The sequence below is a fragment of the Bos mutus genome, unplaced genomic scaffold, assembly GCF_027580195.1.
Source record: "Bos mutus isolate GX-2022 unplaced genomic scaffold, NWIPB_WYAK_1.1 CTG242, whole genome shotgun sequence".
Classification (NCBI taxonomy): domain Eukaryota; kingdom Metazoa; phylum Chordata; class Mammalia; order Artiodactyla; family Bovidae; genus Bos; species Bos mutus.
The window spans coordinates 153647-180803 of record NW_027219748.1 but is presented as its reverse complement, the minus strand read 5'-3'; the positions used below and the strand labels follow the sequence as shown (position 1 = coordinate 180803).

Here is a 27157-nt window from a genome sequence, read left to right as displayed (position 1 = left end):
ATAATCGCTGGATCTTCACTGGTTCACAATGCCTGGACCACAGATTTCTTAAAGCAGGTGGAGAAGGACCGCTCCCTCAGACTCGAGTGCCCACTCCATGTCCTGCCCACAGGAAGTCTTAGAAAGCACATGTCTGGTGAATGATGAGGATACCCACACTCCACCAGAAAGAGGAGGGCACTGCAACCTCTAAAAACATTTCAGTTCAGTTCAGTTCAGTCACTCAGTCGTGTCCGACTCTTTGTCACCCCACGAATCGCAGCACACCAGGCCTCCCTATCCATCACCAACTCCTGGAGTTCACTCACACTCACATCCATCGAGTCAGTGATGCCATCCAGCCATCTCATCCTCTGTCGTCCCCTTCTCCTCCTGCCCCCAATCCTCCCAGCATCAGAGTCTTTTCCAATGAGTGAACTCTTTGCATGAGGTGGCCAAAGTACTGGAGTTTCAGCTTCAGCATCATTCCTTCCAAAGAAATCCCAGGGCTAATCTCCTTCAGAATGGACTGGTTGGATCTCCCTACAGTCCGAGGGACTCTCAAGAATCTTCTCCAACACCACAGTTCAAAAGCATCAATTCTTTGGTGCTTAGCCTTCTTTACAGTCCAACTCTCACATCCATACATGACCACTGGAAAAACCATAGCCTTGACTAGACGGACCTTTGTTGGCAAAGTAATGTCTCTGCTTTTCAATATGCTATCTAAAAACATTTACTGTGACTCAAAAAGTTTCTATGTGTCTCAGGACCAAAGGGAGAATTATGCTTCCCACACTGCCTGAGATACACAGGGATAGTGGCCAATACTGATCAGTGGAGGTGAACATAAATGACGGACAAAGTCAGCCAGACTACTTAAATGTCTGTTCTACTGCTAGGTTGGTCCTGGAGGAATCCTGTTCTGATATACCAGAAGGAAAGAGGAAAGACCAAAGCATATTCTTCTCGGGGCATGAAGGGAGTTACCCAGCAACTGTTGCATAGAGAAAAGTACATAAGCAAGAAGTAAAACTCTGGTATCTTTATCTCTCAAATAAATAAATAAATTTCAGTGAACAATAAGTGCACATCAGTATAAGAGGAAAATAAGCAACTTCAGAATTTTTCCCATATATAAAAACCATCTGAATAAAGAAAATAAAGGCACTCAAAAGTGTTGTTTTTGAAAGTGTTTCTGAAAGAAGCCTTTCCCTTCTCCAAGGGCTCTTCCCAACCCACGGATCAAACTCAGGTCTCCTGGATTGCGGGTGGATTCTTTACCAACTCAGCTATCAGGGAAGCTCTCCTAAAACAAAGTGTGATCCAAACATACAGTGAAATATGACATAAACCTACAATGAAATATCACTCAGCCTTAAAACTGCAGGGAATTCTGACACGTGCTGCAGCATGGATGAACCTTGAAGAGTGTGATGCTGTGACTTATAATCAGAAATATTTTTGGTCTTCAATCTCTTCCTGGCTCAGAGCTGCTGAAACACTTTGGAGAACTAAGAGTGATGAGATGTCTTTTGTTATAACAAGCCCCTATCAGCCCCACCTGGGTTTTTGAATGACTGCTTCTCAGTCAAACCAAATGCTTGATTAAAGGAAGGAACTTTCAGCCCCACCCTCCACATCCAGGAGGAGAGGAAATGGGAACAGTTCAACCACCAATGGCCAATGCTTTAATCAACTTGCCTAAGTATGCTTCTATGAAGCCTCAATAAAAACTCAGTAGGATGGGGATCACAGAGCTTCCCAACTGATGAACATGTGCAGGTGCTGGAGGGCAACTCTCCTGGAGAGGGCCTGGAAGCCCCCACCCCTCCTCCTACTTTGCTCTGCATCCCTTCCATCTGGCTGTTCCAGAGTTGAATCCTTTTATAATAAACTAGTGATCTAGTTGAGTAAACTGTTTTCCTGAGCTGTAAGCCACTCGAGAAAATTACCAAACCCAAAGAGGAGGTTATGGGAACCCTGATTTATGATCAGTCCATAAAAAAAGGTAACCACCTGGACTCATGACTGGCTCTGAAATTGAGAAGAAGGAGCAGTTTTGTGGGACTGAGTCCTTAACCTAAGATGAGGTCTGACACTAACTCCAGGTAGATTGTATCAGAATTGACTTAAATTGTAGGACACAGTTGTATCTGAAGATTTGTAGAATTAGTATGGGAAAAATACCCACACACTTGGTGTCCAGAAATACTGAGTCACCAAAAGACAAATACTGTGATCCCAGTTATGTGAGGTGCCTAGACTAGTCAAATTCATAGAGACACAAAGTGGAATGACGTTTGCAGAGTGGGGTGGGGATGCAGGGGCGGGGGAAGTGTTTAATGGACACAGAGCTTCAGGTGGAAGATGAAAAAGTTGTGGAGATGTATGGTGGTGATGGTTGCAGAACAATGTGAATATAATTAATGCCCACAATAGTATATTTTAAAATGGTTAAAATGGTTCATTCTATGTTATGTATATTTTACCATGTAAGGGAGGAGAAAATTCCTTTCTGTTTTATCCTTCTAGGCTCTCTGGCTGGGGTGTTGGAAACTCAACTGATGTAAGAGAGATGTAAAGAGAGAAATAGTTTATTAACCTGCACAGCATGCACAGTATGGGGAAAGTCTTTTGTCATTTACAAATAGTTTTTGCTGTACTCAGATGTGTTTGTAAAAGTGCTTCAGCTCTATAAAGATTCATAGGAAGGACTTTTGACAAGTAGACATTTCTGATAAGTTGCAAACCACAAGGAAATTTTGTAAGAAATTATGGGGTCCTAATGGAAAACCTGATGCCTTCATAAAACCATTAATAAAAGGACTAGTTGCTGAGTGACCTGGTGAATATGGTCATAGTTTTGGTTGTTTTTTCTTTTGAAATATTACTGGTTTAAGTTTGTGTTTTCCAAACATAAGGAAACCCTTTCCCTCAAGCTAATTATGACTTACAACAATTTGGAAAATTAAACCTTTGTAACCAGTAATGCTGAAGAAGCTGAAGTTGAACAGTTCTAAGAACAGTTCTTTTAGAACTAACACCCCCAAAAGATGTCCTTTTCATTATAGGGGACTGGAATGCAAAAGTAGGAAGTCAAGAAACACCTGGAGTAACAGGCAGATTTGGCCTTGGAGTACAGAATGAAGCAGGGCAAAGGATAATAGCATTTTGCCAAGAGAACGCACTGGTCATAGCAAATACCCTCTTCCAACAACACAAGAGAAGACTCTACACATGGACATCATCAGATGGCTAACAGCAAAATCAGATTGATTATATTCTTTGCAGCCAAAGATAGAGAAGATTTGTACAGACACAAAAAACAGGACCAGGAGCTGACTGTGGCTCAAATCATGAACTCCTTATTGCCAAATTCAGACTGAAATTGAAGAAAGTAGGAAAACCACTAGACCATTCAGGTATGACCTAAATCAAATCCCTTATGATTATACAGTGGAAGTGAGAAATAGATTTAAGGGACTAGATCTGATAGACAGAATGCCTGATGAACTATGGACGGAGGTTTGTGACATTGTACAGGAGACAGGGATCAAAACCATCCCCAAGAAAAAGGAATGCTAAAAAGCAAAATGGCTGTATGAGGAGGCCTTACAAAGAGCTCTAACAAGAAGAGAAGCAAAAAGAAAAGGAGAAAAGGAAAGATAAAACCATTTGAATGTGCAGTTCCAGAGAACAGCAAGGAAAGATAAGAAAGCCTTCCTCAGCGATCAATGCAAAGAAACAGAGGAAAACAATAGAATGGGAAAGACTAGAGATCTCTTCAAGGAAATTAGAGATACCAAGGGAACATTTCATGCAAAGATGGGCACAATAAAGGACAGAAATGGTATGGACCTAACAGAAGCAGAAGATATTAAGAAGAGGTGGCAAGAATACACAGAATTGTACAAAAAAGATCTTCACAACCCAGATAATCACAATGGTGTGATCACTCACCTAGAGCCAGAGAAACTGGAATGTGAAGGCAAGTGTACCTTAGGAAGCATCACTATGAACAAAGCTAGTGGAGGTAATGGAATTCTAGTTGAGCTATTTTAAATTCTAAAAGACGATGCTGTGACAGTGCTGCACTCAATATGCCAGCAAATTTGGAAAACTCAGCAGTGGCCACAGGACTGGAAAAGGTCAGTTTTCATTCCAATCCCTAAGAAAGGCAATGCCAAAGAATGCTCAAACTACAGCACAATTGCACTCATCTCACATTCTAGTAAAGTAATCCTCAAAATTCCCCAAGCCAGGCTTCAGCAATATGTGAACTGTGAACTTCCAGATGTTCAAGCTGGTTTTAGAAAAGGTAGAGGAACCAGAGATCAAATTTCAAAACATCCTCTGGATCATCAAAAAGTGAGAGAGTTCCATAAAAAAATATATTTCTGCTTTATTGACTATGCCAAAGCCTTTGACTGTGTGGATCACAATAGACTGTGGACAATTCTGAAAGAGATGGGGATACCAGACCACCTGACTTGCCTTTTGAGAAGCCTGTATGCAGGTCAGGATGCAACAGTTAGAACCGGACATGGAACAACAGACTTGCTCCAAATAGGAAAAGGAGTATGTCAGGGCTGTATATTGTCACCCTGCTTATTTAACTTATATGCAGAGTACATCACGAGAAACGCTGGGCTGAATGAAGCACAAGCTGGAATCAAGATTGCCGGGAGAAATATCAATAAGCTCAGATATGCAGATGACACCACCCTTATGGCAGAAAGTAAAGAAGAAGTAAAGAGCCTCTTGATGAAAGTGAAAGAGGAGAGTGAAAAAGTTGACTTAAAGCTCAACATTCAGAAAACTAAGATCATGGCATCCAGTCCAATCACTTCATTGCAAATAGATGGGTAAACAGTGGAAACAGTGGCTGACTTTATTTTTGGGGGCTCCAAAATCCGTGCAGATGATGATTGAAGCCATGAAATTAAAAGACGCTTACTCCTTGGAAAGAAAGTTATGACCAACATAGACAACATATTAAAAAGCAGAGACATTACTTTGTCAACAAAGGTCTGTCTAGTCAAGGCTATGGTTTTTCCAGTAGTCATGTATGGATGTGACAGTTGGACTATAACAAAAGCTGAGCACCAAAGAATTGATGCTTTAGAACTGTGGTGTTTGAGAAGGCTCTGGTGAGTCACTTGGACAGCAAGGAGATCCAATGAGTCCATCCTAAAGGAAATCATTCCTGGGTGTTCATTGGAAGGACTGATGTTGAAGCTGAAGCTCCAACACTTTGGCCACCTGATACGAAGAGCTGACTCATTTGAAAAGACCCTGATGCTGGGAAAGATTGAGGGCAGGAGGAGAAGTGGACGAAAGAGGATCAGATGGTTGGATGGTATCACAACTCAATGGACATGAGTTTGAGTAAACTCCAGGAGTTGGTGATGGACAGGGAGGCCTGGCATGCTGCGCTCATGGGGTCACAACGAGTCGGACACAACTGAGCAACTGAAGTGAACTGAACTGAAGTAGAATTAAAACATTTTTTCTTTTCTTTCTCATGATCCCTCCAAAAATTGGAAACTCTTAGTTTCTCAGAAGCTGTATTAGATAAATAAGGAAGGCTACTTCCTAACAGGGGCAATTCTTCCACCTGTGATTCAATGACACATGTTCTCTGAATTCAGTTTCTTATCTGTAAAATGGGTACTGAAGTAACATATTGGACTTCACTGGCTGTCCAGTAGTTAAGATCTACCTTCAAAGGGGACCTGGGTTGGATTCCTGGTCAGGGAACTAAGTTCCCACATGCTGGTTGAGGAACTAAACCTATGTGCCACAACTACTGAGCCTGCCCACTCCATATAAGAGAGTCCATGCACCCCAATGAAACAGCTCCCTTAACACAACGTAGATCCCAAGTGCCAAAAATAAGACCCAGCAAAGCCAAAATAAAAAATGGAATATCTATTTCATGGAGTTATTGTTTATGTGAAAGTGCTTGTTGCAATTTCTGGAAAAGAGGAAATGTTCAATAAGTGGTAGCTATTACGGCAAGATATTTTATCAGAATATTATGGATGGCTCCAAGGTCACCATCCTCAACCTCCTGGGCAAGGACAAAGCAGGGGGGACACAGGATATGATAGAACCCCTCCAAGTATGGGTGATGCCTTACCTCCTGCTAGAAGCCAGGTGAGTTACCAGCTTTGTAGAGGAGATCCCTTGCCATCAGCTTGTGTTATGAGTTAAAGAGAAAAACCCTGACTCACCTGGGGTCTGGAAAATTCAGAAAGGGAAGCAGCAGGTTTAAGGAGTCTGTGAGCCAGGATGAGAGAATGCCACAGAGGGAGATGTAGCTTGTGGCGTCAGCTGGGGAGCAGATGAGAATCAGTTATGTCTTCCTTCAAACTCCCACAGTAGAGTTAATTTTAAAAACCAAATACATTTGCCCAGGAAAGCAGAAACCAGACTGCTAACATTTAAGAAACAACACTAGGAAGATAAGTAAGAACTCTTCCTAAATCTAGATCATCTGCTTTATAATCAGTTTAGATGTATAGTCCCTATTCTTCATCCTCCATGTTACAAGTGGTGCAGGAGAAGGACATATCTCTTCCTGGAAGATGTGGAAGTACCTGGGGCCAGCTTCCAAGTGAGGGTCCTTGGCTTCCTGAAGGAAAGAACTGAGGAGCAAGCTGAAGCAGAGTGAAATTAGACTTATTCAGGGAGACACACTCTCCATAGGCAGAATGTGGACCTTCTCAGAAGGCGAGAGGACCCAGGGTATGGAGTTGTTAGTTGTCATGGGCTCGGTAATTTCATTCAACAACAAGTGGGAGAAATATATTTGCTATTCCAGGGAAGGGACAGGGATTTTCAAGAACTGAACCACTGCACACTTTTGAAATGGATCAGGACCCTATGGTCCTTGCCCCCCATGTCCTCTGCCTGCCTTTTGTCTGTGGAAAAACTTTAGCCAAAGAATAAGTTTAATCAGAGAAGTGAGAATATGCAGAAACAAAGGAAAACAGTCAAAGGAGACCAATAATAATAATGGGGTTATCCAGCATAGTTAAGGACCTTTTAATTCCTTCTCAAGGGCTATAGATAATATTCTGAGCCATATCCTGTGAGTTGTCTTATAGGTATTGAAACCCTAACCAGGTAAAAGAACTATATAATGACCCGACTGTAGCCGTGACATCAGCTGCCACAATTCTGAGAACTGACCTCGAGAAATGGGAACAAACCAACCCTGGAACTGAAGATTAATTGTACCTAAAACAATCAAGATGACACTGGTCAGACCACCAATGACCAATTTCAAGATGACTGTCAGCGCTGACTGTACTGTTTCTACATGTAGCCCTCTCTGTCTATAAAAGTTCTTGTCCACTGATTGTCAAAGGAGGGGAGTCAGCCTTTGGACAGGCACCACCCTTCCCCCAACACACACACCTGCATCCAAAATAAACCAAATGTTCCTTTCCACCAACCTGGCCTCTTTATTGGCTTTTGAACGGTGATCAGACAAACCCTCCCTTCACTTTTTGGCCTTCTATGGTCAGCCTTGGAACTATTACAGCACCTGTCATGGTGAGAGGGGAGTGGATTTCAGTGTTACAATGAAGGTGTAATGAGTGAGAAGTCAGAGGCAAGACCACCATACTCAAAACTGTCTTGATTTTAGCTGGTTCAAACCAGTTTTTGTGGGATCCTGTTTTTCTCAATATCTGTGCCCACCTACTTCCCTCCTGCCTCACAAGCATAGACACACTGTTTCCATAGTGACGAGGCCATCTTAGCCTGTCACCTGAGAGCCCAGACCTGGTTCTCTGTACACCCTGATGCCTAGGTCCTTTCCTTTCCTATTTAAATAATACCCATTTGTCTTCCTCAAATGAAGGGTGCCAGGGGCTCCCATTTACTTCTGGCAACATCAAGCCCCAGCCAAGAGGGAGCTACCTTATGGGTTAAAAAACAACAACAACAACAAAATAAAACTGATTATATCAATACCTTCCCTTTCGGATCTTCAGGAATAGAAGAGAAATTGGTCTCTTTTTCTTCATCAGGATTATCTCCACAGCTAACAAAGGAAACAGTCATTAAAGGTAAGTCAGGGCCCTTAATATTCCATGAGGCTGGGCTGTGATGAAACAGTCACCAACAAAGCCCATCAACAATTCCCTGGGAGTAAAAGTAGAACCTTGGTAATAAAATAAAGTCTAACTTTTTGTCACACCTTTTGTGCTGAGTCGAGTTTCACTTGCTCACAGGGTGCTTCATGAAGAGGCCTCACACCCGGCCCAGCAAACAAGACTCCCTGGTGTGAAATGGCTGCGTTGACACCTCAGCTCAGAGGGCCAAGTGCAGGATCATTGCCCCCAGCACTGTGATTCAAGATGGCATTGAGGTGTCGAATGCAGAGATGCTGAGCCCGGCACTACAATCTGGAGCCACCGGCAGCACAGCTGAGCCGGTCCTATGAGAACACCCCTGACCCCCAGTTGACAGGAATCACATTCAGCAGCCCCCTGGAGGGTTTTCAGAGGAAACAGTGTCCTCTAGAGCACATTCTGCTGGCACGAGCCACACCCGGCAGAGGGACTTCCCAGGTGACTCAGCAGTAAATATCCCACCTGCCAATGCAGAACACTCCTGTTGATCCCTGGGTCAGTAAGACCTCCTGGAGCAGAACATGGCAACCCACACCAATATTCCTGCCTGGGAAATCCCATTGACAGAGGATCCTGGCAAGCTGTAGTCCATGGGGCCAAAGAGTCGGACATGACTGACTGAGCATGCGCGCACACACACACACACACACACACACACACACACACACCCCCTCTAGCAGAAGGAGCCCCACCTCCTGTCAGGGGAGTCTGACTTGGGAGAATCGGTAACAAAATAGGTGGCTCAGAGGGTAAATTTGATCCCTAGGTTGGGAAGATTCCCTGGAGATGGGAATGGCTACCACTCCAGTATTCTTGCCTGGAGAATTCCATGGAATTCTCGTGGGCTAGAGTTCATGAAGTCGCAAAGAGTCAGACACAACTGAACGGCTTACACTTTTTCACACTTTCTAGCAAAGAAAGCGGCTGCCATTTGGGAAGAAATGAGATCTGCTTCCAATAGTGGTTGCCGCTTGGCTTCAGGGTAGAATCACCTGTGAGGTTTTAAAAAGTGCTGATCTCTGCCTCCCCTCCGCTGATATTCTGATTTAACTGAGATGAGGCTTCAGCAATGGGATTTTACAGAGCTCCCCTGGTGATTCAAATGTGTAGCCAAGTTTATAAACCACTGGCCTTGGCCATACTGAGAATATAAAGAACTCTACCTGGATGAGGAAGCAGAGTAAACAGACAGAGTGATTCTGCAGGAGCAGGCGTGTATGTTTCTGTGTACAGGGTGTAGTTGGGGTGGGGGCCTGTGACCCCTTTTGCCCACTCTGAGGCCTTCCTGGCCCCTCAATGCACAGCCTTTCCACGCTTCTCACCTGGATGCCTGGATTCTCCTGCGCCCTGGTGGTGATTTTCAGTATGATACAGTTGTCTCAGGAGATTTCATACAAGCCCCACCTTAGTTCATCACAAACCTATGAGCAGGATTCCCAAGGTGTGGCTTGCTGGGAGGGAAATCCTGGGAACTATATAGGATGAGCAGCTCAGCAGTAACTTCAGGAGTTGCTCCTGCGCAGGGAAGTTCAGGGAGCTCCAGGCGACTGGCCAAGCATGGGTGTGGCACACAGCTGTGACTGGAACCTTCCTGTGCCTGGGATCTGAAGTGTGTGTGTGTGTGTGTGTGTGTGTGTGTGTGTGTGTGCTCAGTCATGACGACTCTTTGGGACCCCATGGACAGAGGATGGGATTTCCCAGGCAAGAATACTGGAGTGGGTTGCCATTTCCTCCTCCAGGGGATCTTCCCGACCCAGGGATTGAACCTGATTCTCTTGGGTCTCCTGCACTGGCAGGTGGATTCCTTACCACTAGCGCCCCTAGGGGCTCGAGGGACCTGATCTTAAAGTCAGTGACAGGTAATTCCCAGGCTCAGTGATAAAGAATCTGCCTGCCAATGCAGGAGACACAGGAGCCACAAGATCGATACCTGGGTCGGGAAGAAGCCCTGGGGGAGGAAACGGCAACCCTCTCCAGTATTGTAATCTTGCCTGGAAAATCTCATGAACAGAGGAGCCTGGTGGGCTACAGTCATAGGGGCACAAAGAGTCAGACATGATTGAACACAGGCAGTGATAAGTGCCTATAATATCGAGCATCAAGAAGTGCAGAGGTGTAATGTAATAAGCGTCCCAATAAACAGCAGCTGCCCCTTGTTTTGCTCTGTGTGACAAGGATGTGCTTTTACTTAACTATCATATCACATTTAATTTTTTTTGGTATATGAAAATTTATTATATCATTCTCTCATCATCAAAATTTATGATCTTGGTCTTTCCTTCTTGCCTTTGTAGAAGACCAAAAAAGACACTGGCTACTTTGACATCCTTAAAGCAGACTCCAGGAATGTCACCAACAGCATGACCTTTGGAACCAAATCCAGCAACCAGAACTTCATCATTTTCCTCAATAAAATTCAAGCAACCATCACTGGGTACAAAAGGCTGTGATTTTTTGCCATTCTTGGTGAACTGAGCCCTGACACATCTCCTGATGGCAGAATTTGGATGTTTGGCTTCAACCCCTATTTTTTCGAGCACAATTCTCTTGGCATGAGAAGTGCATCCAAAAGGGTTGGCCTTCAGGGCTGTGCCCAAATGGACTTTCTTACACTGTTACCATACTGCTTCTGGGCTCATCGGTGGCTACAGAGCTTCCTGGCAAAAGCCCTTGCTCATCCTACCAGCATTGTGGGCCTGAACGAAAGACCATCATGTTTAATTTTAACACAAACTCAGAGGGTACTAGGATGTTAGGACCCCCATCTTACAAGAGCTTAAGGACCTTGCTAGAGGTCATAAGACTACTGACAGATGCAGCCTCTGAGCCCCGGTGGAACCGCACAGTCTGTCCCCGCTCCACCTGTGTCCCGCGGGACCAGGAGGTCTCCCTGCCCAAAGACTTGCTCAGTGGCTTTAGCCTGACTCCCTGGGTGGGTCTGTGTGGTCCTTCCAGGCGCCTGCAGCCCCTTTGCTCCTATTGCCCCAACTCAGGTCCTTCCTTCTGCAGGGCAGCCCTGGAGAGCACCACGATCGGCAGGAGGACACCCTTGCCCCGTTCTAGCAGCTTCTCCCTGCAGCCAACTCCCAGAGGTGGGGTCAGGCCAGGTTGTGAGGAGAATCAGGAGAGAAGCAGGAAGGTGTGAGCTTGTGGTCAGCACCTTCCTCTGACCTGGGACCTCCCTCTCTTCTGACACTTCCCGACACTCAGGGCAGCTCCACTCCATGCCCCACCTTTCTCCATTACAAGTGCTCCTGTAGCTCTGCTGTGGATCAGAGTCACCAGGGGAGGGGTCAGAATACAGAGTCCTAGGCTCCAGCCCCAAAGGTCTGATCCAACATCCCAGTGGATTGGGATGCAGGGGGTCCTCTGAGAACATTCTGAGAAGCATTTAACAGACCTGCCACTCACATCTGTGGGCCCTGGGTCAAGAGTATAATGAAGCCCATCCTATATGTTTAAATATTTAAAAGTTATAAATCAAGCTAACACACTGTCAAGTACACCCTCATAACCACCTGGCAGGCTGGGGTTCCTGGACCCTGGAGTTTGGAGCCAGAAGGCAGGACAGCAGAGGGAGGGGCCGACCCAGCCCCCAGCCCTCCCCCTGTTCTTCCCACCTCTGGCTCTGACCCTCTCTGTGCCCTGAGGAATCTGCTGCTCAAGCAAGAGCACCTCCAGCCTTCAAGTCCAAGCTCAGGCCACCCTCTTCTGCCCCATAAACAGCTGAATCTTGACCACCTGTCGGGCTGGAAGATGGGCCCCAGGAGGGAGGCCTGCACTGGTGCTGGGAACAGGGTCCAGGTACTCACAGCACCGCCTGGAGTGGGCGGGGCTCCAGGTGGCCACATGCCCTGGTCCTCTCTGGCTGTCTGCACCTGGGGAGGGTGCAAACGCAGGATGACCTGAGCAGGGCCTCTAAACCAGCACTTCCCAACCTGTACTGTGAGCAGGACTCACCTGGGTTCTAGAGATTCTGAGTCAGTAGGTCTGGGATAGAGACAAGATTTTGTGTTCTAACAGCCTCACAGGCCAGCCGATGCTGCTGGTCCACAGGATGCACTTAGAACAGCAGAGCCGCAGGGCAGGGTGGGCAGAGTTTTCCTGTAAAGGACCAGGAAGTCCGTTTCCAGGATTTGTGGGCCTTATGGTTTCTGCTCAGAAAAATATCTACTTCTGCTTCATTGACTACGCTAAAGCCTTTGACTGTGTAGATCACAACAAACTGGAAAACTTAAAGAGATGGGAGTACCAGACCACCTTACCTGTCTCCTGAGAAACCTGTATGCAGGTCAAGAAGCAACAGTTAGAACTGGACATGGAACAACTGCCTGGGTCAAAATTGGTAAAGGAGTATGACAAGGCTGTATATTGTCACCCTGCTTATTAAACCTACATGGAAAGAATGCATGTATATGTATAACTGAATCACTGCTGTACAGCAGACATTAACACAACAGTGTAAGTCAACCATACTTATGTATATTTTTAAAGAAACAAGAAAAAAAAAAGCCAAGGGTGTCAGTAGGTTCACTATTAATATTTACTCTAGTTACTTGCTTAGCCTGGTGTTTGTCTGATTTTTCCACTTTAAAAATATAATTCTTCCCTAAAGAATTAATCTGAGAAGATATTTTGAGTCCATGAAAATGCTGTGTCTCTTCCAACACCCAAACACTCAACATATGTTTAGTCAATGATGAATTTTGTCTGAATTATTTATGACAATGGCTCCCATATGGTACTTTTCTATCAATCTGTCTACATTTGTGAGTTGCCTTCCTACAGTAAAAAATAAATTTCCCTTAGTCCTATTTTATGTCTTATTGGAATAAGTATAAACTCATGGATTTGAAACATGTATAATATCATATATGAAACAAGTCGCCAGTCCAGGTTCAATGCACGATACTGGATGCTTGGGGCTGGTGCACTGCGACAACCCACAGGGATGGTACGGGGAGGGAGGCGGGAGGAGGGTTCAGGATGGGGAACACGTGTATACCTGTATGGATTCATGTTGATATATGGCAAAACCAATACAATATTGTAAAGTTAAAAAGTAAAATAAAATAAAAAAATTTTTATTGTTGCCAAATGTAGGGTTTAAAAATCCTCAATCTACTGTTTATTGTTATTTACTTACAAAAGTTCTAATGTGATATAAACTCCATCTCAGAGACTCATTTTTTTGTCTAGGTAGTCTGCAAAATGTAATTTAAAAACTGTTTTTCACATAATGTCCTCCAGAATTAAATGTGATTAACTATTGGATCAAACACTGGTTTGGAATACACAAAGCCTCCACCTATCAGGTGGATAATTGTGAGCATTGTTGCTGAGTGAAAGAGTGAAGTTAGTCAGAACCCTCCAATGTAAGCTCCATGTAGAACATTCTTAGTGTGTCTAAGTCTTAACCTTGTTCTTCTTAAAAATATCACACAATCCCAATTTGATTATGGCAGGTCACATGGTTCTGGTGTATAGACGAAGGTCTCTTAGGGCTGGGGCATGTTATTCCTTCTAGTAATGTTATTTTTTAGGTCTAAGTTCAAATAAATATGTATTTCTCCCAGTTTTCAACACACTGCTGGTTTAGTCTTTGAAAACAAAAATTTCCTTAGAACATTAGGCTTAAAAAACAAAAACTCAGTTAATCCATATTGTTTTAAAATTAAAATTAATAATGTACACATGAAACCTTGATTTAAAAAAACCTGTTGTGTTTCTAGGTACCCTCTTCAACACTAGGACCATGCTGCTGATTCAAGAACAGAATCTATATAAATACATGCACAGAATTGTTTTTAGACTAAAGCTACATGGCTGAAGGGTGTCCATAGTCCATTTTGTCAAAGATGGTGCCAGTTTATTTCCCTGGCACTCTGGCTGGTTACTGCTTTCCTTTCACTCTCAAGTGTCCCACTCTGGACAGTACATTCTTCGGATACCCACACTGCTGGTGAGAGCAGAGAAAGACCTAACAGGTAGATCAGTGTGACTGACTCCAAAACCAGGGCTTTCTGTTATCCCAGGCTACTTCTTAGAATTCCAAAATTATAAAGTTGAAAATGAAGGTTTGTTCTCAGTCATCATTTACTCATTCAGAAAACATTTACTGAGCACCCCCTATGTAACAGATACTGTGCTGAAAGATATAATTAAAAAGTGAATAGGGCACAGTTCCAAGTCTTTTTCTCACTTAGTTTAGTGAGAAAACAAACCATATGAATACTCATAGTCAGGGCAGGCTACATAGTTTACATAACCTGTGTAAAATGGAAAGAACAGGCCCCTTGTTTAAGAATCACCGCACTGATGACAATAGGACACTAACCAAGTACGGTTCAGTTTAACAAACGAGAGGCGCTCAGGGTCCTACAGAAAGACGAGTTACCTAGGATGATGACTGATCTTACAGTGACTTCCTAGAAGAGGTGACGACTGAGCTGACCCTAGAAGATGAGATTTCTCCCCTTCATGGACCTTCTCCTCTATTTTTTAAACCAGAGGGTATTGAGGAGAATCACTAACTCATAATTTTGACTTACACATCAGTCATCAAGAGTTTTCCCCACAGGACATCTTCATCACCTACCTTAGAGCTGTGACAGAGGATGTGGCGGGACATGGAGACGTGCTGTTCAGACCTCCCTTCAAGGACTCATTGCCTGGCTGCTGGGGGTGCTGCCAGTGGGCAACCTTCAACCACCAGGTTGCATGCAATAATCCTTCCAGGTGGAGATATAAAGACCGGCCATTGAATGTGTCAGGACAACCCTGAAGGGCCATCTTCACTCCCGATGCCCCATGGGATCAGCTAAGGTCATCCAGCCAGTGATCCAGCTTGATCTTTCCTTCTGCCCTATCCCGATTCTTCCCTCCTGATTCCACGGTGTTGATTCCAAGGGCAGCCCTGATAAACATCCCAGCACTAAACTCAATCTGAGTCTAATTCCAGAGAACCAGCCTGCAACATGTATCAGAAAATATTCCAGTACTTAGGGAGTAATTTTATTTGAAAATTACTGGTTACACATGTACTTATAACATTTTAAAACCCCTAAATAAAATACAAAATGGTGGAAACAAGGACTTTTTGTGTGAATATCATTACTTTTGGTTTAAAATCCATAACCTAATGTTGTCTGGCCAAAATGAAATTAAGTTATATATTAATAACAAAAGAAAACTATTATGTTGAAACACATGAAAGTGCCATTTTATACAAAAGGCTGAATGTTAGCAGTTCCACATGTTCAATCTAATAGAAAAAAATCCATTGGCATTTGAAATTTAGAGAACATTATACTTATAAATAACTCATGGGTAAAAGATATAGTTAATGAATTAAATTAGGAATTGGAAAATACATAATACTTTGGCTGTTGATTGGTTTAAGTATCAAAACTTGTAGGCTGTAGCTAAAGTGGATCTCAGAAAAAATGTCAGTTTTATATAACTTAGGTTAGAAAAATAATGATGTTATTAATCTGTTTGCAATTTAAGAATTTAGAGAAAAAAATCTCAAAAAGGAAAAGTTGAAAGAAAGAATGATATGATGAACTAGAAAGAAAAACAGAGCATCAATCCAGCAAAAAGTTGATTCTTTGAAAAAAGGAAAAAGTTATACAAGATTACTCATAAAAAAGAGAAGGTTCAAAGAAAATTAAGAGGCCAAAAGAACACAGAGATGCTGCAGAGATTAAACATGTAAGATATTGTGAATAAATTTGTGTCAATCAAGCTCAAAAAGCACGAGAAACAGATCCACTTCTAGAAAAATGAAACTTACCAAAATGACTCTGCAGAAATAACACATTGAATAGGAAGAATATAATTACTGAAAGTTAACCAGAGAATGAAGGCTGACAACACTGTGAGTGTGATTAATGCCACCAAATTGTGTGATTAAAAATGGTTATATGGTAAATTTTATGTTATTTATTTTACCACAATTTTTTTAATGTAAAAAATAAAATCCTCTATCTAGAAGACAGTCTAGAACATGTCTGTCCTTCATTAGCAAATCCCCTGGAAGTGTTCCTACTTTGATAAAGAATATTTTCTCTTCCTTCTCTTTTAGAGGGCTTCCCCAGTGGTTCAGTGGTAAAGAATCTGCCTGCAATGCAGGGGACGAACGTACAATATTGTCCTTCTGTATTTTAACCATATGTTTTTTGGAGGGTGACACCTCTCTCTCCTATAATGTTACTTAAACTACATTACTGTATGTTTTTCCTATTACTTTTCTCTGTCGTATTTTAACCAGAGGTCTTTGAGTGGAAAATGGATAGTAGTTCTGTTAAAGGAAGTGGTGATACAAAACGGCATCATCACACAGTCTTCAAGAATCCCTAATATAATTAGAAAGTAATATGTAATTCTGGGAACAGAAAAAAAAAAAAATCTGTGAGAACTTCGTCTCAAATGTTAGAAAATGAGTTTGGCTCCAGAATCTCTCAAGACACAAAACCAGCTCTTACTGGTGGCCTGCACCTCTGATTTGGATAAAAAAGAAAATAGTATTACATATAAATAAGCATAAGAAATCCTTTTGCAAGAGCTTGAACTCACTGAGTGAAGCTGGAGAAAAAATTATAGATTAATATTTGTAATATGTAAATATCTGTTGCTGGTGTAAAAAAAGTATAATATAATTTATGCAGTGCAGAAACCTATTGGAAAAATGCCTTTGGAATAGACATGAACTCATGGTAGAAGCACAGAGTCAACTTAGAAATTGTGAAGGCTGATGGTTGTCCACTTGTCATTCATAATATTCATTACCACATGGTCACTGTGAGTGATATCTGGTTATTTTCTTTCAGAGTGCACCTGAGGGGGAAAAAAGACAAAAAACACATATTTATGAGTTTTAAACTCCTTCTCCTAAGGCAACACATTCTTAGGTCCACTGCTTCACGTGAAGCAAATCTTATCACTACTAGAGGCACAATAGGAAAAACCAGGGGTGTACTTATTCAATGGAGGAAGTAGCCCCATTAAAACCTTCATTTGGGGCTGGACTTAATGCCAAACAACCCGTAGATACACTTGAGTTCTGATCATTCTGATTCACAGATATGCTTTATCACTAGAGTAAATTGACAAGTAAAATCATTTTACTGACTCAAAGCCTGGAGAGAAATTGAAAACAAGGTGACAAAGAGGCTGGGAAATCTATTAATACTCTCTGCCCAAGGGTTTCTCATTTTCACGCATAAAATGAGCACAACAAATTTGGATGTTAGTATCAGGCTGTATTCCCTGTATTTTATAAACTCTGATTGACAAGCATTGAAAATAAGGAGTACAAAATGGAGAAAGCATAATACTATGTTCTTGCCTGGAGAATCCCACGGACAAAGGAGCCTGGTGGGCTACAGTCCATGGGGTCACAAAGAGTTGGACACGACTGAGAGACTAACACACACACACGTAGTCATTAAAAAGAATGAGATAACCATATGCATTGATATAATCTGAGATACAACACTGAGTGAAAAAATAAAGAATAGCTATCATTTGTGCTTAGAAACAGGAATTTTCTTCCTGATACACAGAACATCTCAACAGAACAGTCAACAGTGGTGCTGGGGCTCCACCTTGGAGGGTGGTGGAGGGAGCTGTGTGATGACAGGAGTGGAGAGTGATTTATCTTTAGTTCATAAATTTTAAAAAAGTATTTTAAAAAAGTTTTTAAATTTTGTAGCATTAGATAAGCCATGTGTTTTAAAATATATTATTATAAATACATTTTAATTGTTTAGAGCAGTGGTCCCCAACCTTTTTGGCACCAGGGACCCAGTTTCTGGAAGACACTTTTTCCACAGACAGGGCGAGAAAGAGGAGATTCAGGTGTAAAGTGAGCAATGGGGGCAGCAGCTGAAGTTTGCTCCTTTGCACACCACTCACCTCCTGCCATATGGCCCAGTCCCTAACAGCCCACGGACCATAACAGTCTAGCCCAGGAGTTGGGGACCCCTGATTTAGAGTCTCTAAAGCTACTTAAACTATGGGTGTATTTTTTATTACTGGAAGGCAAGTCTTCTGTCTACACCCTTTTAAAAAATGATCCGACTTTTATACTGTAAAACACTTTATATTTCAATGCCCTTAAGCATCTGCTCTCTCATCTGATCCCTGTAATGAGTGTTAAGAAGCCGGCAGGGCTGTAATCCCTGCTCCACACACAGCTGAGGACCTGAGGCTTAGAGATCTTGGAGGACACAAGGCCACGTGGATGCTAAGTGCCTCTTCCATCTATTCAAACGGGTCCAGGCTCCCAGAGCTCGGATACGAGGATTTTATAACTTCTGGGTTCTATTAGGTGATTTCATGAATAGACAAAATGACATCTCTGTTGCACACTGGGAACAAAGAAATTTCAAAAACCTCAACCTGGCCTGCTTCATCACAGAACAGAGTAGATGACAGGCATTCATTCTTTGAGCTGAACTGTGTCCCCTCAATTTTACATGTTGAAGTCCTAAACACCACCGTAGCTCAGAATGTGACTGTTTGGAGACAGTATCTTTAAAGAGGCAATAAAACTAAAATGAAGTCATACAGGTGGGTCCTAATCTAACAGACTGGAGTTCTTATAAGAAGAGGAAATCAGGACACAGGCAAACAGAGGGAAGTCCATGTGAGACACAGAGAGAAGACGGCGTCTCCAAGCCAAGGAGAGAGACCCGAGAGGAAACCAACCCTACTGACATCTTGACCTCAGACTTCCAGCCACAGGGCTGTGAGGAAATACGTTTCTGTTGTTTGAGTCACCTGCTCTGTGGTCTTTGTATGGCAGCCCTAGCAGACTAATGCCCTCTTCAGCTTTATGAATCTAAAAGGTACTTTTTCTACTATTTCATGGATCTGGGTCAATCAGTGATAAATTCGCCTGAACTATTTGTTCAAGAAAATGTGATATGGAAACACCTTCTCCCAGATGTTGGGTTTCTCTTCAGATGAATGAATTCTGTTCTATTAGAGTAAAAACCTTGTGACTTAGGCTAATCAACCCATTGTTACAGCTCTGAACAAGGCATTGATATCTGATGCTTGCAAATTCAAAAAACTGATAATCTGACAGCTTATCCTCCTAAGAGGATGTAGAGTATGCAGAAGTAATGTCAAGATGGGATGAGAATCAAGAACTGCATTTCTTTCTGTAGAGGTGACATGAGCCAGTGGCAGGACTGAAATCTAAGAGTGAGTTTCTGTCACCCTGTGAACGTGAGTGACCACCTCCACCTCGGCTACCATGTGAAAGGAGAAGTGTTCTCAGAGTCAACACAAAACACAGTACCTAGGTCTGCACTCAGCCTCCCCAGCGATTCCCCCTCTGTGCTCCCTGGACCAGCTCTGTGACCTTGGGTGAGCCCTGGACCAATCTCTTCATCCATGACTTGCAATAAAAAAGGGCAGTCATGAGGATTATGTGAAATCATACATGCAAGAACTGTGTAAAATAAATTATAAAAAAACTACACAAATATAACTTACCATTAATATTGTTAGAGTAGGGGCAGGATTACTAGACCAGGAATCACAAGATTTCTAATTCTATGACCTATGTCTGCTTCTGTATGTATCTTATGTGACACTTGATTTAAAACATACACTTAAAGAACAGATTTCTAATTCTGTGTCTGCTGCAAACTAGCTTAACACCAATTATACACACGACACCACATTCCTTCTGAGGACTTAGTTTCCTCACCTATAAAATGAGGATGTTGAACCCTATTATCTTATCTGGCATATCTAAAATTCTGAGATCAATTTCTCATCACTCAATGACTTGATCATACATAAGGATAATATAGTTTTTTAAATGAACACTTTGACACATAAGTGTCATCACACATCTCTTTGATGTATAATGCCTAAGATCAAAAGAACAAAAGGGTTTTAAGAGTCCTTGCTGCTTTGTGACTTGGTGATATGGGAAATCACTAATGATTATCAGGTCTCAGGAGGGAAACTCTGACTCGGAGACACTCTAGATGAAAGCACTCTGTGAATTTTAGGCACAAAAAATACAGAGTTCCATGGTCAGCTTCTCAACATTTGCATGCAATATAGTACCTACAAAAAACTATCTCCTTCCTACCCTATGAACAGTGGAAGGCACTGGTGTGCATTTCCTCATTTCTAAGCAGGACTGAGATGAAACAGTGACAGAGGAATTTAGGCCACATTTTAGATACATTTTTCATGCAGAAATACTGTTAGATACTGGGGCATGTTTTCTTTAACAGATATCTTAAATATTACACAAATAGTTTTATTCTACTTACAAGTGAAAATCTTGGAAATGCAGAAAAATATGAAGAAGGTAAAATGCATCCATAATTTAATACCCAGAGATAAATTTTCAATGGGGAAGCCTTACCACATCCAGTCTGAAGCCTCATCCCACCCAAAACCATGCATCTCAAACAGCAAGAGCACCACATCTTCCCATCAATGTCAACCCCACCTTGCTCCAGAATGAATTACAGGTGGCTTCATGACAATGGCTAAGTCCTTAAACTAGACCTCAGTTGTCACATCTGTCCAAGACACTATCACCTCACATTTGTTAGAAAGACACCACGTGACTGAATGTCACTCATCGAGGACCTTCCTCACACCATGTACAGTGCTTAGTGCTCTCACCCACCTCATCTTCAAGCACCATTCAGAGTACAGTGTTAAGGTATTGTGAATTCCTGATTTATCCTGATGGCAACATACCTTCTTCTGGAAGTTACAGGGAGCATGGGCAGGGAGGGGGTAATTGAATAAAATTCTAAATGACAAAGAATTAGGGATTAAGTGACATAACATGTAGGAGTTTTCTTTACAGGTTAGAAACAGAAGCAACTTATACCTTTTCCTGGTAAATCTTCCCAGCCTCAAAATATTCCAGAATTTTTTTCCATAAACTCTCAAATTTCATGGATGTTCCTGGGACAGCACTTGCATCACAAATGTGCTGAGAACCAATCAGAATGAAACATAAAGGGTCTGCAAAATGATAGTGTTCTGTGCTCTAAGGGAATCTGAACCTAGGGTCCAAGTGTGTGGTGAGTCCTATCTGAAATCTGTCTGTTAGGCACAGGTGCGCGTGCACAGAAGCCCACACTCATCCTAAACCCCACCCCCACCACTGCTGCAGATTCTCAGCAGACCTGCTTTCAACTGCCACATGTTGTTAAGACCCAGTCATGAAGCTTAGTTTCTGGAGGTTCAGGATTGAAAAGGGCACAGAGATCCTGGGTGGATATTCTGAAGACTGAACCTGGAGACAAACTGTAATTACAACACCCTGCAGCAGGCTCACCTGTTTTGCCCTTTCAGTGAGGGCAGAGGCCTCTGCCTTGCCCAGTTTTTGCACCATCTTGTAAAACAGGCTATCTGTATTTTTCAGCAAATCATATGGCCGAGTATATTCTTTCTGTCTCCCTGAATCCAAAACCTGTTAATCAGCAGAAAGAAACCAATTAACACCAGTGTTTCACAGTAACATATTGTGTATGTGTGTGTGTGTGTGTTTAAGTCACTTCAGTTGTGTCAGACTCTTTGCAACCCTATAGACTGTAGCCCATCAAGTTCCTCTGTCAATGGGATTCTCCAGGCAAGAATACTGAGTGGATTTCCATTTCACCTCCAAGGGATCTTTCCGATCCAGGGTTTGAACCCATGTTTCTTATGAGTCTCCTGCAATGACACATGGGTTCTTTACCATGAGCGCCAAATGTTTCACAGTAATATTAAACTTGGACAATATAGAAACAGGCAGGAAAGGGAGAATAGGGAGAATCTATTTGGGTGGTAGGTCTGGCTGGTGTTTAAATGGTTTGATTCCCCTGTTTTACTAGGCAAACAAAGGCCTAACCTGATCTTTTATTATTATAAGGTTATAGGAAAGGAAGAAAATAGAAGTTTTATAGTATGATTACTGACACTCAGCAGTATGTAGCATCTTATATTCTGTCCAGGGCATTTGGGGCTATTATTATTAGTTAATGCTTTTAGCTCTCAGACTCTGAGTTTTGAGGGATATTTATACAGATACACAGAGTTGGAAAATAGCTTGATTCAAGAAAATGGAAGTCAATTATTCTAAAAAGCAGGTTGATGTCAGACAAACCAGATGGCAGGGGCCTGACAGCAAATTGTCAAATTGGTTTGACAGAATCTGAGCAGTATTTGGGAAAAAAGAAGATGCTTCTTGAATTTCTTTATGGTTCTTGGTTACTGTCAGCTGCTAAGAGGGGCAGAATCCTTTATCTGAGAGGTTAAGATGTTTCTTGAAGTTGGCTGTGGTTGTAGTTTATTATTCTGAGAGTATAAGACTGGCAAAAGGAGCTGCTACATAGCAGCTTTAGTAGAATTGCTCTGCAAAAAAAAAAAAAAAAAAAACTCTAGAAATCCAATTTTCTCCTTGGATAAGATCAAAGAAGCAATTAAGAAATTGAGCTTGTAATTCTAGTGATCATGGACCACACAGCACATGCAGGCAGCCCAATCTGAACTGTCTAGGACCTGAGCCTGTTTTCACAAATTATCTTTCACTGCTCCTTTTTATTTCTTTCTAAATTCTTTCCTTACACCCCTTTTATTGCTCATTAATACGTCTGCCAGTTTTCCCAGGTAGCTCAGATGGTAAGAATCCACCAGCAATGCAGGAGACCCTGATGCAATTCCTGGGTGGGGAAGTTCCCGTGGAGAAGGGATAGTCTACCCACTCCAGTGTTCTTGGGCTTCCCTGGTGGCTCAGACAGTAAAGAATCCACCTGCAATGCAGGAGACCTGGGTTCGATCCCTGGGTTGGGAGGACCGGTGGAGGAGAGCATGGCAACCCACTCCAGTATTCTTGCCTGGAGAATCCTATGGACAGAGGAGCCTGGCCGGCTACAGGCCATGGGGTCACAGAGAGTCAGACACAGACACGACTGAGTGACTAAGCACAATAGGTCTGCTAATTGGAAATTGAAAGAAGGAGGAAGTGGCTCAACTCTCCATTTCAACTAATTAGTGACTTTGGTTAATGATTTTTTGGGGGGAGGGGAGGGAGTGTCTGAAACAATTTGCTCAAATGATATAACTATAAAAACTGTTCTGATGTTAAGTAGTACTTCTTCATTTAGAGTAAATGTATCTTAAGAGAGTATGCTGAAACTCTAAACAAGATACAGGTTGTTTTTCCACATCTAGGTATTACAGTTAATTCCATTCTTTGTATTTAATTAGAAATATTTATTAAGTCTCATAAAGTCCATTTTCCTGTTAATCTTTTGTTCACTCCTGTGGGTCATTGCTAAGGGCTGCTTCTGCTGCTGCTAAGTCGCTTCAGTTGTGTCCGACTCTGTGCAACCCCATAGGCGGCAGCCCACCAGGCTCCTCTGTCCCTGGGATTCTCCAGGCAAGAACACTGGAGTGGGTTGCCATTTCCTTCTCCAATGCATGAAAGTGAAAAGGGAAAGTAAAGTTGCTCAGTCGTGCCCAACTCTTAGTGACCCATGGACTGGAGCCTACTAGGCTCCTCCGTCCATGGGATTTTCCAGGCAAGAGTATTGGAGTGGGGTGCCATTGCCTTCTCTGTTGCTAAGGGCAGCTCTCTCAAAAGAGCCCAAGAATAATAGAATCTGTCACATCCACATAATAATTTATATCTTCTGTAACCTGGCCAATTCAGATGCTCTGAATGTACAATTTTACTTAAGTATAACATGACAGAACATAACTACTCGTTCTGATGTCAAGAAAGAAAAAGTACAATTTTAAAACACAGGTCTCCAAATGCCTATGGTCAATTAATCTATGAAAGAGTAGTCAAGAGTATACAATGGAGAAGACAGTGTCATTGGCAAATAGTACTGGGAAAGCAGGACACCTACATGGAAATAAATGAAATTAGAACACACTAATTTTTTTGTATATATACAACCATACAAAATAATCCATATACAAAATAAACTCAAAGTGGTTTAAAGACCTAATATAAGACTGGATATTATAAAACTAGAGGAAAACACAGACAGAATACTCTTTGACATGAATCACAACGTTTTATTAGATCAGTCTCGCAAAGCAAAAGAAAAAAGCAAAAGTAAACAATGGGACCTAATCAAACTTAAAAGCTTTTGAACAGCAAAGAATACCACCAACAAAATGAAAAGACATCCCCAAATGAATGGGATAAAACCAAATGTAACCGACAGGGGTTTAATATCTAAAATACACAAACAACTCATATAACTCAATATCAAAAAACCGACCAAAAAATGGACAGAAGACCTAAATAGACATTTCTCCAAAGAACACATACAGAAAACAAACAAGCCCATGAAAAGATGCTCCGCATCACTATTTATCAGAGAAATGTTAATCAAAATCACAATTTGGTATCACTCACAGGAGTCAGAATGGCCATCATGAAAGAGTCTACACATAACAAATGCTGGAGAGGGTGTGGACAAAAGGATACACCTCCTACACTATTGGTGGGAATATAACCTCGTTCAGCCACGATGGAAAACAGTATGGAAATTTCTGAAAAAAATGGAAAATAGAGCTACCATATGATCTAACAATCTCAGTACTGGATATGTATCTATAAATGACAAAAACCTAATTCAAAAATACACATACAACAATGTTCATAGCAGCAGTACTTAAAATAGCCAAAATATGGAAACAAGCTAAGTGCCCATCAACACATGATTCGTTTAAGAAAATGTGATACCACACACACACACACACTTATGCACAATGGAATATTACTCAGACCATAGGAAATGATGAAATATTGCCATCCGCACCAACATGGGTAAACCTAGAGAATCACACTAAGTGAAGTAAATCAGACAGAGAAAGACAAATATGATATTATTTGTATGTGCAACCTAAAAACTAATACAAACAAACCTACATATAAAACAGAAATAGACTCACAGAAATGTAAAACAAACTCAGTTACCAAAGATGAAAGGAGAGGGCATATAAATTAAGACTATGGGAGCAATAGATACAAACTACCATAAACAAAACAGATAAGCAAAATCAGTTCAGTCGCTCAGTCATGTCCGACTCTTTGCGACCCCATGAACCACAGCACGCCAGTCCTCCCTGTCCATCGCCAACTCCCGGAGTTTACTCAAACTCATGTCAATTGAGTCGGTGACGCCATCCAACCGTCTCATCCTCTGCAGTGCCCTTCTTCTTCTGCCCTCAATCCTTCCCAGCATTAGGGTCTTTTCAAATGAGTCAGCTCTTCGCATTAGGTGGCCAAAGTATTGGAGTTTCAGCTTCAACATCCGTCCTTCCAATGAACACCCAGGACTGATCTTTAAGATGGACTGGTTGGATCTCCTTGCTGTCCAAGGGACTCTCAAGAGTCTTCTCCAACACCACAGCTCAAAAGCATCAATTTTTTGTCACTCAGCTTTCCTTATACTCCAACTCTCACATCCATACGTGACTACTGGAAAACCATAGCTCTGACTAGACAGATCTTTGTTGGCAAAATAATGTCTCTGCTTTTTACTATGCTGTCTAGGTTGGTCATAACTTTCCTTCCAAGGAGTAAGCATCTTTTAATTTCATGGCTGCAATCACCATCTGCAGTGATTTTGGAGCTCAGAAAAATAAAGCCTTCCACTGTTTCCCCATGCATTTGCCATGAAGTGATGGGACCAGATGCCATGATCTCAGTTTTCTGGATGTTGAGCTTTAAGTCAACTTTTTCACTCTCCTCTTTCACTTTCATCAAGAGACTCTTTACTTCTTCTTCACTTTCTGCCATAAGGGTGGTGTCATCTGCATATCTGAGGTTATTGATATTTCTCCCAGCAATCTTGATTCCAGCTTGTGCTTCTTCCAGCCCAGAGTTTCTCACGATGTACTCTGCATATAAGTTAAATAAGCATGTTGACAATATACAGCCTTGACGTACTCCTTTTCCTATTTGGAACCAGCCTGTTGTTCCATGTCCTATCTAACTGTTGCTTCCTGAGCTGCATATAAGTTTCTCAAGAGGCAGGTCAGGTGGTCTGGTATGCCCATCTCTTTCAGAATTTCCCACAGTCTATTGTGATCCACACAGTCAAAGGCTTTGGCATAGTCAATAAAGCAGAACTAGATGATTTTCTTGAATTCTTTTGCTTTTTTGATGATCCAGCAGATGTTGGCAATTTGATCTCTGGTTCCTCTACCTTTTGTAAAACCAACTTGAACATCTGGAAGTTTACAGTTCACGTATTGCTGAAGCCTGGCTTGGAGAATTTTAAGCATTACTAGCATGTGAGATGAGTGCAATTGTGCAGTAGTTTGAGCATTCTTTGGCATTGCCTTTCTTTAGAATTGGAATGAAAACTGACCTTTTCTAGTCCTGTGGCCACTGCTGAGTTTTCCAAATTTGCTGGCATATTGAGTGCAGCACTGTCACAACATCATCTTTCAGGATTTGAAATAGCTCAACTGGAATTCCATCACCTCCACTAGCTTTGTTCATAGTGATGCTTCCTAAGGTCCACTTGACTTCACCTTCCAGGATGTCTGGCTCTAGGTGAGAGATCACACCATCGTGATTATCTGGGTTTTGAAGATCTTTTTATGTACAGTTGTTCTGTGTATTCTTGCCACCTCTTCTTAATATCTTCTGCTTCTGTTAGGTCCATCCCATTTCTGTCCTTTATTGAGCCCATCTTTGCATGAAATATTCCCATGGTATCTCTAATTTACTCAAAGAGATCTCTAGTCTTTCCCATTCTATTGCTTTCCTCTATTTTTTTGCATTGATCACTAAGGAAGGCTTTCATATCTCTCCTTGCTCTTCTTTGGAACTCTGCATTCATATAGGTATATCTTTCCTTTTCTCCTTTGCTTTTCACTTCCCTTCTTTTCAAAGATATTTGTAAGGCTTCCTCAGACAGCCATTTTGCTTTTTTGCATTTCTTTTTCTTGGGGATGGTCTTGATTCCTGTCTCCTATACAATCAGTCCTGTGGCCACTGCTGAGTATAACACAGGTAA

General features: G+C 42.0%; 1 protein-coding gene and 1 pseudogene across 1 annotated transcript in view; both read right to left on the bottom strand.

The window, feature by feature from the left end:
* Window positions 1–10389: 10389 nt before the first annotated feature.
* LOC138986895 (small ribosomal subunit protein uS12-like) lies at window positions 10390–14760 on the bottom strand (annotated as a pseudogene).
* A 357-nt stretch (window positions 14761–15117) lies between these two features.
* Window positions 15118–27157, bottom strand: part of LOC102283914 (ATP-binding cassette sub-family C member 4-like) — a gene marked incomplete at its 5' end in the record, with an annotated part of 162023 nt that continues 149983 nt past the window's right edge. The window contains 3 exon segments of the mRNA XM_070366897.1: window positions 15118–16900; window positions 16902–16967; window positions 21463–21597. Of these exon segments, the coding sequence (XP_070222998.1) occupies window positions 16808–16900; window positions 16902–16967; window positions 21463–21597 (294 nt within the window).